The sequence below is a fragment of the Mastomys coucha genome, unplaced genomic scaffold (genome assembly GCF_008632895.1).
Source record: "Mastomys coucha isolate ucsf_1 unplaced genomic scaffold, UCSF_Mcou_1 pScaffold6, whole genome shotgun sequence".
In the NCBI taxonomy this organism is placed as follows: domain Eukaryota; kingdom Metazoa; phylum Chordata; class Mammalia; order Rodentia; family Muridae; genus Mastomys; species Mastomys coucha.
In genome coordinates, this window is record NW_022196912.1 from 126,677,481 (window position 1) to 126,692,460 (window position 14,980).

Consider the following 14,980-nt stretch of genomic DNA (forward strand, 5'->3'; position numbering starts at 1 on the left):
AGATCTTACTTTTACCAGGAGGAGCAGAAATGCTTTAAACAAGCAAATCCAGCTTTAGAGCAGCAGGATTGTTCAGCTGAACCTGAGTTCCATCCCTGGGCTCAGAGGAAAAGCTGACTGTGAAAGTTGTCCTTTGACCTCCACACATGCATAAATAAAATGTAAAAGAAAAATCTTGCTTTAAGCTTATTAGTAAAACACTTTAAACTAGCTTTGATAAAGGAGAAATCCTTAGGATCATTGTTCACAGACCCAGAACTCAGCCAGTCTCTTCCACAGATTACCTAGAGCCCTTAGGCCCAGGGAAGGCAAGCAGGGGCTGAAAGGTAAGGGACAATTTTGCCTTGGGGGCCATGAGGTCAGGAAAATAATCCCCTTACCCATTTACCACAGAAGTTCATTTACATTACAAAGCATATAAAATGCTGAAAGCACATAGGATAGAGCAAGCTCACTTGAAGGATTAAGATGGAAAAAGACTCCCAACACATTCCATTTGCTGGATACTTTTAATAAAGAGAGGTTTACATTGTTGATATTGAAGAATAGTCATACACACATACAAAATAAAACCTCTTAGGCTCAGGTGGGGAAGACCAAAAAAAGCACAAGAGAAACAAAAAGCATACATGGGGGTGGAGTCTGACATGCGATCAGGTATCAAGGCCTTGAGATCCAAGCAGACAGACAGCATAGGGGACACCTGGGATAAATTAAATGGAGTCAGATTGTTTTTAACCTTAAAATGTTCAAGCACCATTTTAAAAGCAAGCAAGCACAGGTATTTCCCACTGAGCACATGGTGAGACTCCACATCCTTTCTAAGCACACACATGACTGGGAGCCAGTGGTCTCCATGTAAAAGAGCATGCAGTGTTGGATGTAATTGGGATGTCATGTCCTCGTCACACATGCTGGGCTGGGAACCAGACAATGATGGCCAAGAACAAGACCTGCATAAGGCACTGCCTCACAGCAGTCTCTGAAGAACTGGTGTGGTGATTTCCAGACATAAGACCTTAGCCTACAGCGGCATTTACATATAAATAGGCATAAATAAAACCATCCAGCACATGAAAGCCTAGGAAGCCAGCTCTTGCAGAGCAGACCCAGTGAGGGGGGCAGTAGAGCTGTGCATGGTTCTCATTTCAAGCTCTCTACTAGAATGTAGACCATAATGGAGCCTCTCAAGTAAACACCTGGCAGGCTACATTTACAGTCGCCTTGGGAGTGTAGAGACTCATTAACAAAAAAGTTTTCTATTTAAACTTTAAAAATGACACACACCAATCGTATTTAGGTTATCAATGTTTCTAATGTAGCAGCAGAGGATGTTTGTAGAAAAAATATACTTTTAAGAAAATAGCTGAAAAAAATCTAAAGTATAAAAAGTTTAAAAAATATATCTTAAGACAAAATATTGCCCAAAACATATAAAACTTAGTTTTAGAAAGTTCACCTATCTAATTTAAAATTGACATAGATGTGGCACACCATCCTCCACAGTGATTCCAACGTCACAGAAACAGGATAATGAGCTCAGGACCCACAAGCCTTCAGAGAGCCCAGTCCCTTGAGATGGCATCTATTCTGTCCTCCCCAGGGAACTAGCCTGAGGCAGCAGCACCAGGGTTGCAATCCTTGCAGAGGAATATCGGTCCTGGATATTTTCATAGACAGAGATGGAGACCCTTGCTGAAGAGTCAGAGCCCCTCTTAGGACAAGTGCTTGTCTGTCTCTGGGTCACAGCACATGTGAGCTCCATGGGGAGTGGTGGCCTTGTCCTTGGCCCACTGGGGCGTCCTCTCAGGTCTCCACCAGAATCTCTACCACATGGTCCAGCTCAGCCAGGTCAGGCTTGCAGGTGGAACTGGGAGGAGGAGCAGCTGCCGCAAAGCTCTCCAGGCCATTGCAGAGACTGGACTTGGTCCCACTCATCATTCCTGTTAGCACTGTGTCCAGGTCATAGTAGGAGCTGTCCACATCTGAGAAGAGTTCCTCCACTGAACTGGAGTTTTTGTTCTCCAGGGTCTCAAATATCTGGTCCAGTGACTTCTGAAAGCTTCCCCGATTTTCTTGTGGGTTGTCCATCTCCCAGAGGCTGCTCTGAGGGTTCCTTTGCCCCTGTGCTGAGCCAACTACGGGAAGCTCGGAAACTGAGTTTTGCAAGGGACCATCTTCCAGTTCAGAAGTGGAGTGCTCTTCCTCAGCTCCCCTCACCGTACGACACAGGATCTCTGTGGACACTAGGCGGTCAGTTGGTGCCCGTTCTACATTCTGGGGTGCCAGCCCATGCCACATGCCATCCTGGCTCATTTCCTCCTGGATCTGCCGGACTGTGTTGGCGATGAGGACTGAGCGGCAGAGATTGGGTTCCACTAGCATGTGACAGAGCTGGAGCTTGACAAGGGACATGTCCAGGAGTGACTGTCGCTGTAGGCTATAGGAAGGGACAGTGCCAAAACCCTCTACTCCTTCTTCCTGGTCACCATATTTCCTCTTCAGCCCTCTAGCAAACATCCTGTCCTGTGGGAACCAAGAAAGACACCATTTAGCTAACATTCCTCAGCTTCCTGCTGACAGTACCCAGGACAGTTTGACAGCTAAAGAGGTAACAACACTGAGAAGTGCCCGAGACACAACACTATCTGAGAGGTTGCCTCAGGCATAGATGGTCACTGTCACAGACAACAAAGCTCAGTTGTAGCATAACTTTCATCAACAGATAAATGAACACAAATGAGAAATATGGTGGTGCTGCTTTGAGACAATATCTTGCTATGTAACAGAGGCTGCAATGAGCTTGTGAGCCTCCTGCCTCAGCCTCTTCAGAGCTCAGATTAAAAGATGACACCACTACACCTGGCTGTAAGATGTATTTTAAAGAGAACAAAAATCCAGGTACTGGGACAGGAACTCTGGTCTTTATCCTTGTGTGACAAGATCTTTCAGCTGCTGAGCCATCTCTCTAGTCCCTCCTACTCATTTTTACTTTAAATACATTTGAAATTAAATACCAAGTTGTTCTTAACAGAATCTCCTAAATACATAAGCCTTAGGATTTCTTTATAGCTACTTTTTCTTCTTTCAAAGTCACAGATCTTTACATAATTATGTGACCTTTAGTGTATTTGTTCCAATGAAAAGAAAGCTAAGATTCATGTAAAAACTTGTAAGTACTCTTACAGTTGCCCAAAACTGGAAATAATCCAGTTGAAATTCCCAGGACTCCCACTGGAATTATGGGCCAGAGAAAAGCCAGTCTCCAGAGGCCACAGCCCAGGCAATTCTGTTCTCCTTATACTCATGCAATGGCAAGACAAGGCACCAGCTGGCCAGGGGTGGGGGCAGGAGATCTCAGGTAATAGAACATGCCTGTACAAGTATGGCCTCATAGTCCTCAGTTCCCAACATATCCCACACCAACCGAAATGAGAGAGGAGTGGCAAGAAATGTAAGCCTAAAGTGGCTTTAAATATGTAACTAGTTTTTTAAAAATAAAAAAAAATCTAATTTTCATTACTTAGTGACACACATGTCTAATTCCACCACTCTGAAGATGAATGCAGAAGGATTTCAAGAGAACAGCCTGTTAAACAACAGATCTTTCAAACACACCTACTACCACCACCAAAAAAGAAATTTCTGTAACTCATATTAGTTATTTTTCTGTTGCTATGATAGACTACCTGACAATAAGCAACTTAGTTTGGACTTGCAGTTGAAGAAGGGATACACTTTCATTTCATCGACAGGAAAAAACAGGCAGTGGAAGGGTAAGGCCAAGCTGGTAGTCAGGAAGCAGGGTGATCACGTGTCATCTGCACACAGGAAGCAGAGAGAAAGTAGGGCCAAGGTATAAATAAAACTTCAAAGTCTGCCTCCAGTTTTACTTTCAGCACGGCCTCACACCTTAAAGGCTCCACCACCTCTCAGGCAGCACCATCAGCTAGGGACCAAGTGTTCAAATACAAACTAAGTTTATCTATTTTTAAAGATTTTATGTGTACATATTTTGCCTGCATGTCTGTCTGCACCATATGTATACAGTGCTTGGAAGCCAAAATAGGCTACCAGATACCATGAAGTTACGCGTGGCTATGAGTCGGCATGTGGGTGCTCGGAAGACACTAGGTCCCCCGGAAGAGGAGCAGTGTTAACCACCAAACCACTCTAGCTCCAAATCCAATAAAAGTTTACAATGAATTTGCCTGCCACAGGCACATGCTTTATACTCCCAGCACCTAGGAAACAGAGGCTGGCCTGGTCCAGGGAAGCCAGAATTTACTAGTTTCCTGGTAAGACTCTGGTTCAAAAAACAGAACCTTGAATATCCTTAGCAGAAGCAGTTCAGGTGCTTTGTGTGTTGTGCACTATGTATGTGTGTGTGTTTGTGCTTGGGGGCCAGAGGCTGATTTCTGGTATCTTCCTCAATTGCTCTACACTTTATTGAGGCAGAGTCTCAGGTGAGTTCAGAACTAGCTTGCCCCAGGCATCCACTATTCATACCTAAGCTCTGGGGTTAGAGTTGGGCCTTCATACCTGCTTGGCACTTACATAGGCACTAAAGTTATGAACTCTGACCCTCACTTTGTGTGGCAAGCATTTAACCTGTTGAGACACTGGCCCTGGCCTCATGAAATATTCTCTTACTGCCAATTTTCTGGCCCCTTTTGAGATATTATTTATACTTCGGTGGTAAGCTTATTTTCTTCATTAAAAGGTAGGTGGATAATGCAGACCCATAAATGGCCAAAATACCAAGAATAAAGAACTAGGGAGTGCCTATCCCTAAATGAGACATCTGTATCAATACTCCTGGCTCCAAGGCCCAGAATTATCCTGGAAGCTAGCCGAAAAGAATCATAGAGCCAGAGGATCAGTTTTGTGAAATGTTGTCTGGACATGATTAGTTGCTACACATATGAAATCATTGCACTGTGGTTATGTGCACAAGATGGAACCCCATTATAATTCTTTCAGGAATGAGAGTGGTATACACAAAAGGTAGCCGGGGGACAGAGTAATTATCTTTGATGGTGTAGTCACCAAAGGTTAAGTTGCCCTTGCCCAATAACTCCTGCCCATGTTAGCGAAAGCAATCCTGATTAAACTGGGGGTCATAAGACAAAAAAAAACAAAAAGATAAACAGGCATCTGGAGATGGCTCAAAGTACACCGAAATCATTAACACATACTTAAGAACCCTGTATTCAAAAGTCAAGATCACTGGCATTAAAGGCCAGCCTGGGCTACACTAACATCCTGTCATCACCCCTCAAATAGATGGCTTGGTCTGAGAACAAAGCATTTCTTTCTCTGTTCTAACTACCCGTAGGCCTAGTACTGGAAGCGGCTAGCCTCCATACAATCTAATCTTCCAAGTTGACTGATTCAATCCGGCTTCTCTTGGCTTCTAACTGAATTGCTCGGCTTGACCTCATACTAACTTTGCCAATTTCTTCTATCTTCTGGCTCCTTCTGTCTTTACCTGTGTCTAGATTGTTCTCTCTGCAACCTGCCTCAATAAAGCTACACATACCACACCCCTCTCACTGCTCTCAAGTAGCCTCTTTCCTGTGCTGATCTCATGTGAATTGGGTGACTCCTATCTCTGACTCAATTCACTCTGTCAGATCTTTCTCTGATTCATCACTTTGTTTGCCCCTCAATTAGACAACACTTTCAAACACAGCCGCTTCCTTCTACAAAGTAACGTTATCTTCATTGTTAGGGATTAAGGGTGTGTCCTAAGGGCTTGTCTATTCTAGCTAGAATTTACTGTAATCTAGGGAGTGTCTGAATTCCTAGACTGGATCACCTAGAGATCTAGAAGTAGAAGGTCTTTGGATGTGATCCCTTGTCAGAGCAGCCATGTTGCTAGATTAAAATTCCTCTACACCCCAAGTTCTTGTGCCTAAAAAGAAAGCCCAGAAGCACCCAAGAGCATGTAGTCTTACAAGAGAACATACAAATGTTGGCTGGAGCAGAGGAAACAACTCTGACCCATGACCTGAACAGCCTGGAGAACAGCAGGCTCTCCAGACACTAAGCAGTAACTGCCCAGCAAATGCCCTACAACAAGGATAAGAAAAGCTAACAGCATCTCTGGTGCCATCTCAGAACTAACCAAAGAGGCAAATACCTACTACAGCCAACCACAGAATGTAAGAAATAAATTACGGTCTAATTTAAGAGTGATGTTTATTTAGAGCTCACTGGTGAATCAGACAAGTAGGAGGCACCTAGCTTCCCTGTGTTTCCTGTGTAGTTGTCTATGTGTTTCCTGCTTCTCTAGGCCCTCTTAGTTCATCCTAAAGCTGGAAAGTTGAAGTCTGCTATGTGACTGAGTCCACAAGAGAAAGAGGGAATCTGGAGCCCCAGGATATCCATTAGATGAGGCCCTGTGTTCTGAACCAATAGCATGGGAAATCCAGTGAGGAGGTCATGCTAGACAGGTGTGAAGAGGACAGAACCTTAGGGTGTGGTGGTGTAACTCTAAATCTCAACACTAGAGGCATGTGGATCTCTATCAGTTCAAGGGTAGCCTGGTCCAGGCCCGCCAAGAATACATACATAGTGAGATTCCTGTCTCAGAAAATTGAAAGGCAGAATTTTTCACCAAGAACTTTTTTTTAAAGGTTTATTTATTATATGTAAGTATACTGTAGCTGTCTTTAGACGCACCAGAAGAGGGTGTCAGAACTTATTACGGGTGGTTGTGAGCCACCATGTGGTTGCTGGGATTTGAACTCATGACCTGAAGAGCAGTCGGTGCTCTTACCCGCTGAGCCATTTCACCAGCCCCCACCAAGAACTTTAAAAAACATTTTTGTGCCAAACTGGGAAGCTATTTTTGCTGGCTGATATGTTTCTGCCCAATCATAAAATTAAAACTGTTTTACTTCTGCAAGTTTCGTAAATTGGTTTGTTACTCATAGGAGATGCTCATCATCTAGTTAGCCCAACACAGGCACCCTACTGGAAAGCTCTCCTCAAGGCTACTAAATAATGGTGAGAACTGGCCACAGAAGCCCTGTTAAATATACAGCCTCCCCCTGTTCTCACTTGTTTGACTGGTTATTTCCACAGCTCAAAAAACAATCTGGAAGAGAACCAAAAATTACAAAACAAAAGTGTTCCACAAAGCCAGGTACACACCTTTAGTCCCAGCAATTAGGAGCCAGAGGCAAGCAGATTTCTTTGAGTCCAAGGACAGCCTGGTCTACAAAGTAAGTTCCAGGGCTGTTACAGAGAAACATAAATGGGGGGGTGGGGGTGGGGGTGGAACAACTCTACAAATTCAAAGCACTCAGAGAAATCCTCTAGATTCCTTTTTCCTAGCCTTTCCTTCTTCCTCAGCACTAGTGTTCACTTGCGCTGCATCCACAGCAAGTCCTGTCTAACGTCAAATAACAAGCGGGTCATCACTTGTGATGAGTGCCTACACTCATGCACAAGCACACCAGGCAGTCTATAGCCAGCACCATGTGGTTCCAGCCACAAATGTTGTTTTCTATTCTTGGTATTTTATTTCTGTGCTTTTAACTTCTGGATTAGTACCAGGGCAAGAGATTTTGAAGGCCTTCAATAAACACATTAAAAAACAAAACACTGTTTTCTAAGAAGCATAAGCCCTCACCATGTATATTTGCTATCAAACTATTACTCCTGATTTACTAACTTTGCAAATTAAACACACTCCTCTGTCCTTAGGGTATATACAACTTTTGCACAGCAAGGCTTTAACCAACAAACACTCCCCGTCTTGCTAGGGGCAGACACTGTCCTTCTGTCTTGTTCACTGTTCTCACATTTAAAGATTTTAAACAAGGTGGCTGGAGAGATGATTTACAGATGATAAAGGCTGGGTACCCAGAACTCACATGATGGCTTACAACTCCCTACCCTCCAGTTCCTTGGCTTCAATGTCCTCTTGTGGTCTCAGAAGGTATATATACACATACATACCAATAGAAATGTCAGTAAGCCTGAAATGACATGTACTTTTGCTTATCTGTCACTCTAGAACACAAGCCATAAGAGGACAGGATGGTGACAGAGTAGCTACTAGCAAGAGGAAAGAGGGGGCTTGAGGGTGATCACCTGCATCACCAGCACAGGTTCTGACTATCCCTAAGTGGTGCCTGCACAGGGGTTCTTATACCGGCCTGGACAGAGCTTCCTTGTGGCCACCTGTGTGCCTGACCTGATGTTGCTTAATTCTTCTAATAAAAGATGACAGGAAATTCTCCCTGCTAAGTTCTGTATAAATTATGTCCCATATCTCACATCTTATTTCCAGATGGCCAGAGGTCTTTCCAAGTCTAGGTAAATGTCTATCATCTCTTCTGTACAAAGCTAAGTCAACCCACAATCCTGCCCTCCAATTTTCTCCACCCTAAGCACTGGCTGAACGACAAGAGCCAGGCACTCTTGGGTGCTCAGATACAGTGTTGAGGCCAGAAGAGGCCAGGGGACAGTAAGGTGGAAGTGAGAGTGAATACTATGCTACAACAACCTGAGGTAAAGAGACAGCCTAGGGCTCCACAACCATCATATCCTGGAGCCGTCCTACCTCAGTGACCATGTGGAAATGCAGCTTCCTGGGCTCTGACCGTCCATTAGAATCTTGGTTTTACCTGAGCAGACCTACAACAACCCAGGCTTAGACTGTAACCACAAGCAAGCATTCATCTGGATGTTGGATTTTAAGAAGAACCAGAGCTTAGTGGTTTCGAAGCTGGGCATGGTGGCACACTTGAGAAGCAGAGAGGAGAGTAAGGTGGTTTCTGGCTGCACTGTGAGTCTGAGGCCAGCCTGGCCTGCAGGAAACCCTGTCTCAAAAACAGAACAAAAAAATCACAACTGCATTAAAATACTTCCTCAAAAAGCGACGGGGAAGAGGGATCAAGTTGGAAAAATGCTGGGGCCAGTAAACTTAATGGCCCTGTGATGGACTTTATTGTCCCACTGTGTCTGCTCCGGACTTTGTATCAGTAGTTACTAAAAAACCCTTAGAGTTACCCTTGGAAGGACGTAGGGCTTCCCTATGCCTGCAGGTGGTTCCAGAGACAACCTGAAGGAACCTTCCTGATCTCCCTCCTTTTAAGACTAGCACCTCTAAAATGGGGAGATTTCTGAATGCATTTTAAATTTCATCTATAAAACAATAAGGCTGAATGCAGGAGGCTGATGAGAAAAACTTAATTTTGCGTCCCAGAGTCACTTAAATCAATGGCTGCTCAGCTCTGCCATCTGGTACATAAGATGCAAAGGCCTCCAGGAGAAAATATACGGGTGCTGTACGTCTGTTTCAAGTTCTGGAAGAAGTCCCTTCCCTGGTGATCCTACCTAGGGAAGAAAAACTTTAGAAAAAGGTTTCTGGAGCCTTTCCTAGTTCCATTTGGCCTTAAGACGGCTAGCGAAGACAGAGCCCAGGTCCCAGTCGAGTTCCACCGATGCCAGGCAGTATCTACTGGGCCATAAATGATCATTTTAGAAGGAAGTGGAGTCTACTACAGTAGGGGAAGAGCAGGCAACACAAGACACTTCTCAAGGGAATTAAAATCCAAAAAGCAAAGGAAAAGAACGAAAGGCCGACACTCACCAGGCAGGCGGCTGCACGGAGCCCACCCAGCCCTCCCGGAATCGGTCCCTGGCCAGCAGACAGACGGTCGGGGCTCGGAGCTGCTAGAAGCCAGGTAAAGTCCAGTCCCCCCAAAACTGCGGACCACGCACAGCTCTTAAGGGAAACGGACAGCAAGCGGCGGCCAGCTCGCAAAGTGAGGTGGAGGACCGACGCGGGGTGAACCACAGGAGGGGGAACGGCGGAGAAAGGAGAGAGGACAGGCCACAGGAGGAAGAGAGAGCGGAAGCAGGGGAGCGTGGGCGGAGGGCGGGACGGCCAGCTCAGACCCGCCGCTCCGGCTCTCGGTACGTGTCACTCACCACGCCGTGGCGTCGTGAGCGCCGAAGGGCGGCCGGCGCAGGAGGCCCGACGACCCCGCCGCCGCGACCGCCCCGGGGGTGCTCTGCGCGGACGCCGCACAGGCCGCAGAAGCTCGGAGGCGCAAACCACCTGCACACTTACCTGCGCCGCAAGGCAGACCCGCCAGTCCGTCGGGCGCCGCGATCAGTCAGCGCCCACAAAGGGTCGCCATGGCGCTGCCGCACGAGCGCCGATTGGTGGAGTGCGGGGCGGAGCTTTGTTTAAACCCACGCAAGGCGGAGCCTCGCCGGTAGCGTCTCCCGCGCTTCGGCTTCAGCCGTTAGGCTCGCGCGCTGAGCCGCTCCGCCCCCGGCTCCCAGGTCTCCCCGCGCCTCGCTCCGCCCCCGATCCCTTGTCTGTGGACGGCTCGACCCTCGGTTCCCAGGGTTCCGCGCGCTCGGCTCCCAGAGTTCCACGCGCCTGGCTACCGCCCCAGTTCCCGGTTCTCCCAGCGCCTGGCCCCGCCTCCGGAGCGCTTGCTCATGCCCCCTCGCACCAATGCGCAGGTCTCCTTAGTTATCCTTGCCCTTCTGGCTCACAGGTCTTAGGACTTAGTTCCTTCGGGGGCGGTTAGCGCCAGTCCTGGGCATGGCCGTTGTCTACACCTTCTTTGAAGCATAGAAGGGTTGAACGAGGCTCGGTAGTAGCATCCCTGAACAGGTCCTGGTTCGAGTTCCAACTGAGAAAGATATAAATATAAGGTTCTGGTAGTGCACAAGATCTTGACAAGGACACCAAGTCCGCACAGCATTGGTTGGGGGGAAGGCGAGTGGGTGCAGAACGTTCAGTAGGGATGCCATATTAACACATGGAGCAAGCTCGCTTGCTGGGAAAGACTGGAAACTCCTTCGCACCTGGGCTTCTATTGGAGAGTGGCTTTGTGGTTCCTCTCCTAAGCTCACTAACTCATTCCCATTCCTGGACATACTTATTTGATGGAAAGGAACACCCTCTGGACTTTGACCTGGATACTAGCATTGAACATGGTTTTGCTTTTGAGTTACTATAACTTTTGGATTTACTTATGTGTGTCAGTGTTTTGCCTGCACGTATAACTGTACATCATGTGCGAGCCTACAAGTGATTGTGGGTGCTGAGAACCATAGCAGGTCCTCTGTCAGAACAGCAAGTATTCTTAATCCCTGAGAGTCTTGGGGAACATAACCTGTAGTTAGTATAACAAGTAGTATAACAAGTTATTTTTTATTATGCTGAGGGTCATTCACACTCTAAATTCCTAACTATGGTCCTAGGCCTCTCCCAACACTGCTCACCTGTGCTAGGTATCTTAGCTGAACCTAACTTAACACTCTGATCTGGAAGGGTCAGGATCCTGAGGGAGACTCTCCAGCTGCAGGGCAAATCAGAGTGCAGAGCAGAGCATTGCTTTAGTCTCTGCTCACACTGTCCAGTGGGCACAGTGGGGCTCTAGGACTGTGTCTGATTACCTTGAGTGAGTGATGTCACTGCTTACGAGGCGCAGCCTTGGGTGGAGTGGGATTCCTGACTAAGCTCTTTTTACTTGTGGATCCTAGGAATCGTAGGTGGGAGGCTTGGTGCTAACTCCTGCTGAACCGCCTCAGCTCCTTTTTTGATCCTGGCTAAAAGCCTAAGGCAGTTTCCCTGAGGCTCTGTGCTTTCTGTTTCTTTGACCTCCTTGCCCTACTTAAAGGCAGTTTTCTAATCTCTTGGAGGTCACAAGTTTTTCAGCTTGTTTATCCTGTCTTTTTTTTCCCTCTAAGTTTAATAAAATTGTTCATGACCTTTCTGAAACAGTTTTAAATTATTTTGTTAGTAAGGCTAAGAACCCAGAGGAAACTGTAATAGGCAGGGTTCTCTAGAATCATAGAACTTATGGAATGCCTCTATATATTAAGGGAATTTATTGTAATGACTTAGCGTTTACAGTCCAGCTGACTCAACAGTGGGCAGCTGTGAATGGGAAGCCCATGAGCGTAGTTGTTTCAGCTGGTTTTCTGTGTAAGCTAGAATCTTGAAGTAGATTCTAACAGAAGTGCTGACAAGTGAAGATGTGCAAACAGGTGAAGACCAGTGAGCCTTCCTCCTTCCAACTTCCTTAAATCGTCCACCAGCAGAAGGTGTGGCCCAGATTAAAGGTGTGTACCACCACACTTGGGTTTGGAATTTGCTCTGTTCTGATTGGCCTTGAACTCAGAGATATGCTTGCCTTCGTCTTCTGGTATTAAAATCGTGTACTAACTTTTGAGGGCCTAAGCTTTTTGTGGCTGCTACACCTCAAAATCTGGATCAAAAGAGTGTGTCATGCTGTGGTGGTTTGTATATGCTTGGCCCAAGGAGTGGCACTATCAGAAGGTGTGGCCCTGTTGGAGTAGGTGTGTCATTGGGTCATCCTAGCTGCCTGGAAGTCAGTCTTCCACTATCAGCCTTCAGATGAAGATGTAGAACTCTCAGCTCTGCCTGCACCATGCCTGCCTAGATGCTGCCATGTTCCCTGATGATAATGGATTGAACCTCTGAACTTATAAGCCAGCCCCAATTAAATGTCCGTATAAGAGGTGCCTTGGTCATGGTGTCTGTTCACAGCAGTAAAACCCTAAGACACCAGCCATGTCAAGATCCAGGTCAGAAGCCTGTGTCTTCCAGCCTAAAGATCTGGATCACAGGTGTGCCCTCCACTTCTGGAATGTAGTTCATTCCAGATGTAGTGAAGTTGATAACCAGGAATAGCCATCACAGTTGACCTGACCCCTAAATGGCATAGGGCAGGAGAGGAGGCTCTGCATTTGGTAGGGCCTCACTCACAGAGAGCATGGGTGGAAAGGCTCTGAGGCTTCAAGAGCTTTCCACAGCCAGCCCTCAGAAGGATTTCCAGGTTCTGGAGAGATCTGGCTTCCCTCTGACCAGGATGCAGACTAGAGAGGAAGGGCAGGATCTCAGGGTGCTTGCAGATGTCCATACAGAAGTCTGAGGAGCTCTGCCCAGGATCTTAATGTGACTGCAGTAATGTTTCAGGAGTTCTGGGGAGGGAGTGCACACCCAAAAGGTGTGTGTGAGGTGTGTGTGTACATGCACGCTGTTCAAAAAAGTCCTGCCTGAGCATCTTAACAGCTGTACTAATTTTGGTAGTGTGGTAGATTGAATTGGGTTGGCCCCCATAGACTCCTGTGTTTGAATGCTTGGCCCACATGGAGTGGCACTATTAGAAGAAGGTGCCTTGTTTTTTTTGTTTGTTTATTTTCTCTGTGTATCCCTAGAAGGTGCCTTTTTAAAGGAGGTTTGTAACTGTGGCGTTGGCTTTGGAATCGTCTATGTGAAAGCTCCGCCCAGCTTGGGATTACAAGTCTCCCAGCTGTCTTCAGATCTAGATGTAGACTTCTAAGCACCTTCAGCAGCAAGTCTCCATGCACCCATGCTTCCCACCATGATGATAATAGACTGAACCCCTGAAACTGTAAGCCAGTCCCAATTAAACGTTTCCTTTATAAGAGTTGAGTTGGTCATGGTATCTTTTCACAGCAATGAAACCCTAAGACAGATGGGTTTTGAAGGTGTGTTGTTCAAAGGATATAATCGAAAAGATTAATAGCAAGGCCTGAAGTATCTTTAATCCTAGCACCCAGGAGGCAGAGGCCAGCAGATCTCTGTGAATTCAAAGCCAGCCTGGTTTGTATAGAGTTCCAGGCCAGACAGAACTATGTAATAAGGCCCTGTCTCAACAACACCAGTGTTTTTGCAGGGGCTGAAGAGATGGTGCAGTAGTTAGGCCACTGGCTGTTCTTCCAGAGGATCGAAATTTGATTCCCAGTGCCAACATGATGACTTACAACCAGGGATGAAAGTGGTACACAGATATGCATGTAGATAAAACCCTTATACAAATAAAATTTTGAAAAATTTTTGCTATACTTACTTTTGTCGGAAGGGTTTTGTTTCACTGGTTAGTGGCGTTGTTTGTGAGGCAAGGTCTCATTCTTTGACCCTAGACTCACCTGGAACTTGCTATGTAGCCTAGGCTGGCTTTGAATTGTCAGAGCTATACCTGCCTCTTGCCCAAGTGCTGGTATTAAGTTGTGTACCACAATATCCAGCCTAAAGGTTTCTTTTTTTTTTAATTTAGCTAATTAATTCATTTTAGTTATTTTAAAATAATTTTCAATTTTTTTAAAAAAATTTGTTTTGTGTATGAGTGTTTTGCTTACATGCCTGTAAGTACCTGGTGCCCTCAGAGGGCAGAAGAGAGTGTTGGATCATTTGAAGTTACAGATGGTAAGCTACAATGTGGGTGCTAGGGAATAAACCAGACCCTCTAGTTAATAAAGGATTAATCAGAGAACCATCTCTCTAGCCCAGATTGTTTTCTTTAAGTGAGATTATAAAGTGGTGTGTAAGGAACAGAGATCTTCACTTCATATGAGAGTACTGGAGACTCAGAGAGCAAAAGAGGCAATTTACTTTTGCAACCTCCCAAAGCCCAGTTAGCCTAGACGGCCCAGCTCTGTGATGAATGCAGAGAACAGCGTTTATAACCATGCAAGCCCATGATCCCTTTCTTTGAGGCTGGTTACAATCTCTGTATTATCAAGGTCTTATCCCTCCGCTGCTGCTCTTCTCTCCTTTGCCTTTTTCTCCACAAAAAAATGGGTTCTGAATTCGAGGCATGTGGTAAAGAAACCACTGAAATGGCTGCTCCAGGAGTGGAAGGTTTTTATTGTAGATAAGAGGAAGAAAATATCCAGGGACACCTGGAAGAGTCCAGAGCAGAGAGAAGAGGAAGAAGAGAAGAGGAGGAAAGGAAGAAGAAGAGGAGGAAAGGAAGAAGAGGAGGAGGAGGAAGAGGAGGGGGAAAGGGGCTCACCCGTTCCTAATCTTTTTTGAACTCTGGCTGGCTGGTCAGCTCAGCTGTTCTGGCTCAAAACTCCTCTGCAGGTTAACTGATTCTTTCTGTCTCTGTCTCTGTCTCTGTCTCTGTCTCTGTCTCTGTCTCTGTCTCTGTCTCTCTCTCTCTCT

At 46.1% G+C, this 14,980-nt stretch overlaps 1 protein-coding gene across 2 annotated transcripts; it reads right to left on the reverse strand.

Moving 5' to 3' along the window:
• Nucleotides 1-495: 495 nt before the first annotated feature.
• Nucleotides 496-10,312, reverse strand: Cdca4 (cell division cycle associated 4). Of its 2 annotated transcripts, none has more exons than XM_031356626.1 (2): nt 10,094-10,312; nt 496-2,526 (listed from the first exon to the last, which is right to left on the reverse strand). In XM_031356626.1, the coding sequence occupies exon 2, from the start codon at nt 2,518-2,520 to the stop codon at nt 1,807-1,809; it is 714 nt and encodes a 237-aa protein (XP_031212486.1). In that variant the 5' UTR covers nt 2,521-2,526; nt 10,094-10,312; the 3' UTR covers nt 496-1,806. The 2 variants fall into 2 exon arrangements, with proteins under 2 accessions (XP_031212486.1, XP_031212488.1); XM_031356628.1 differs by lacking the exon at nt 10,094-10,312 and adding an exon at nt 9,611-10,064.
• Nucleotides 10,313-14,980: the final 4,668 nt, after the last annotated feature.

Coding starts and splice junctions, on each gene's coding strand:
- Cdca4 (XM_031356626.1), bottom strand. CDS start 2,520: ATGTTTGCTAGAGGGCTGAAGAGGAAATATGGTGACCAGGAAGAAGGA.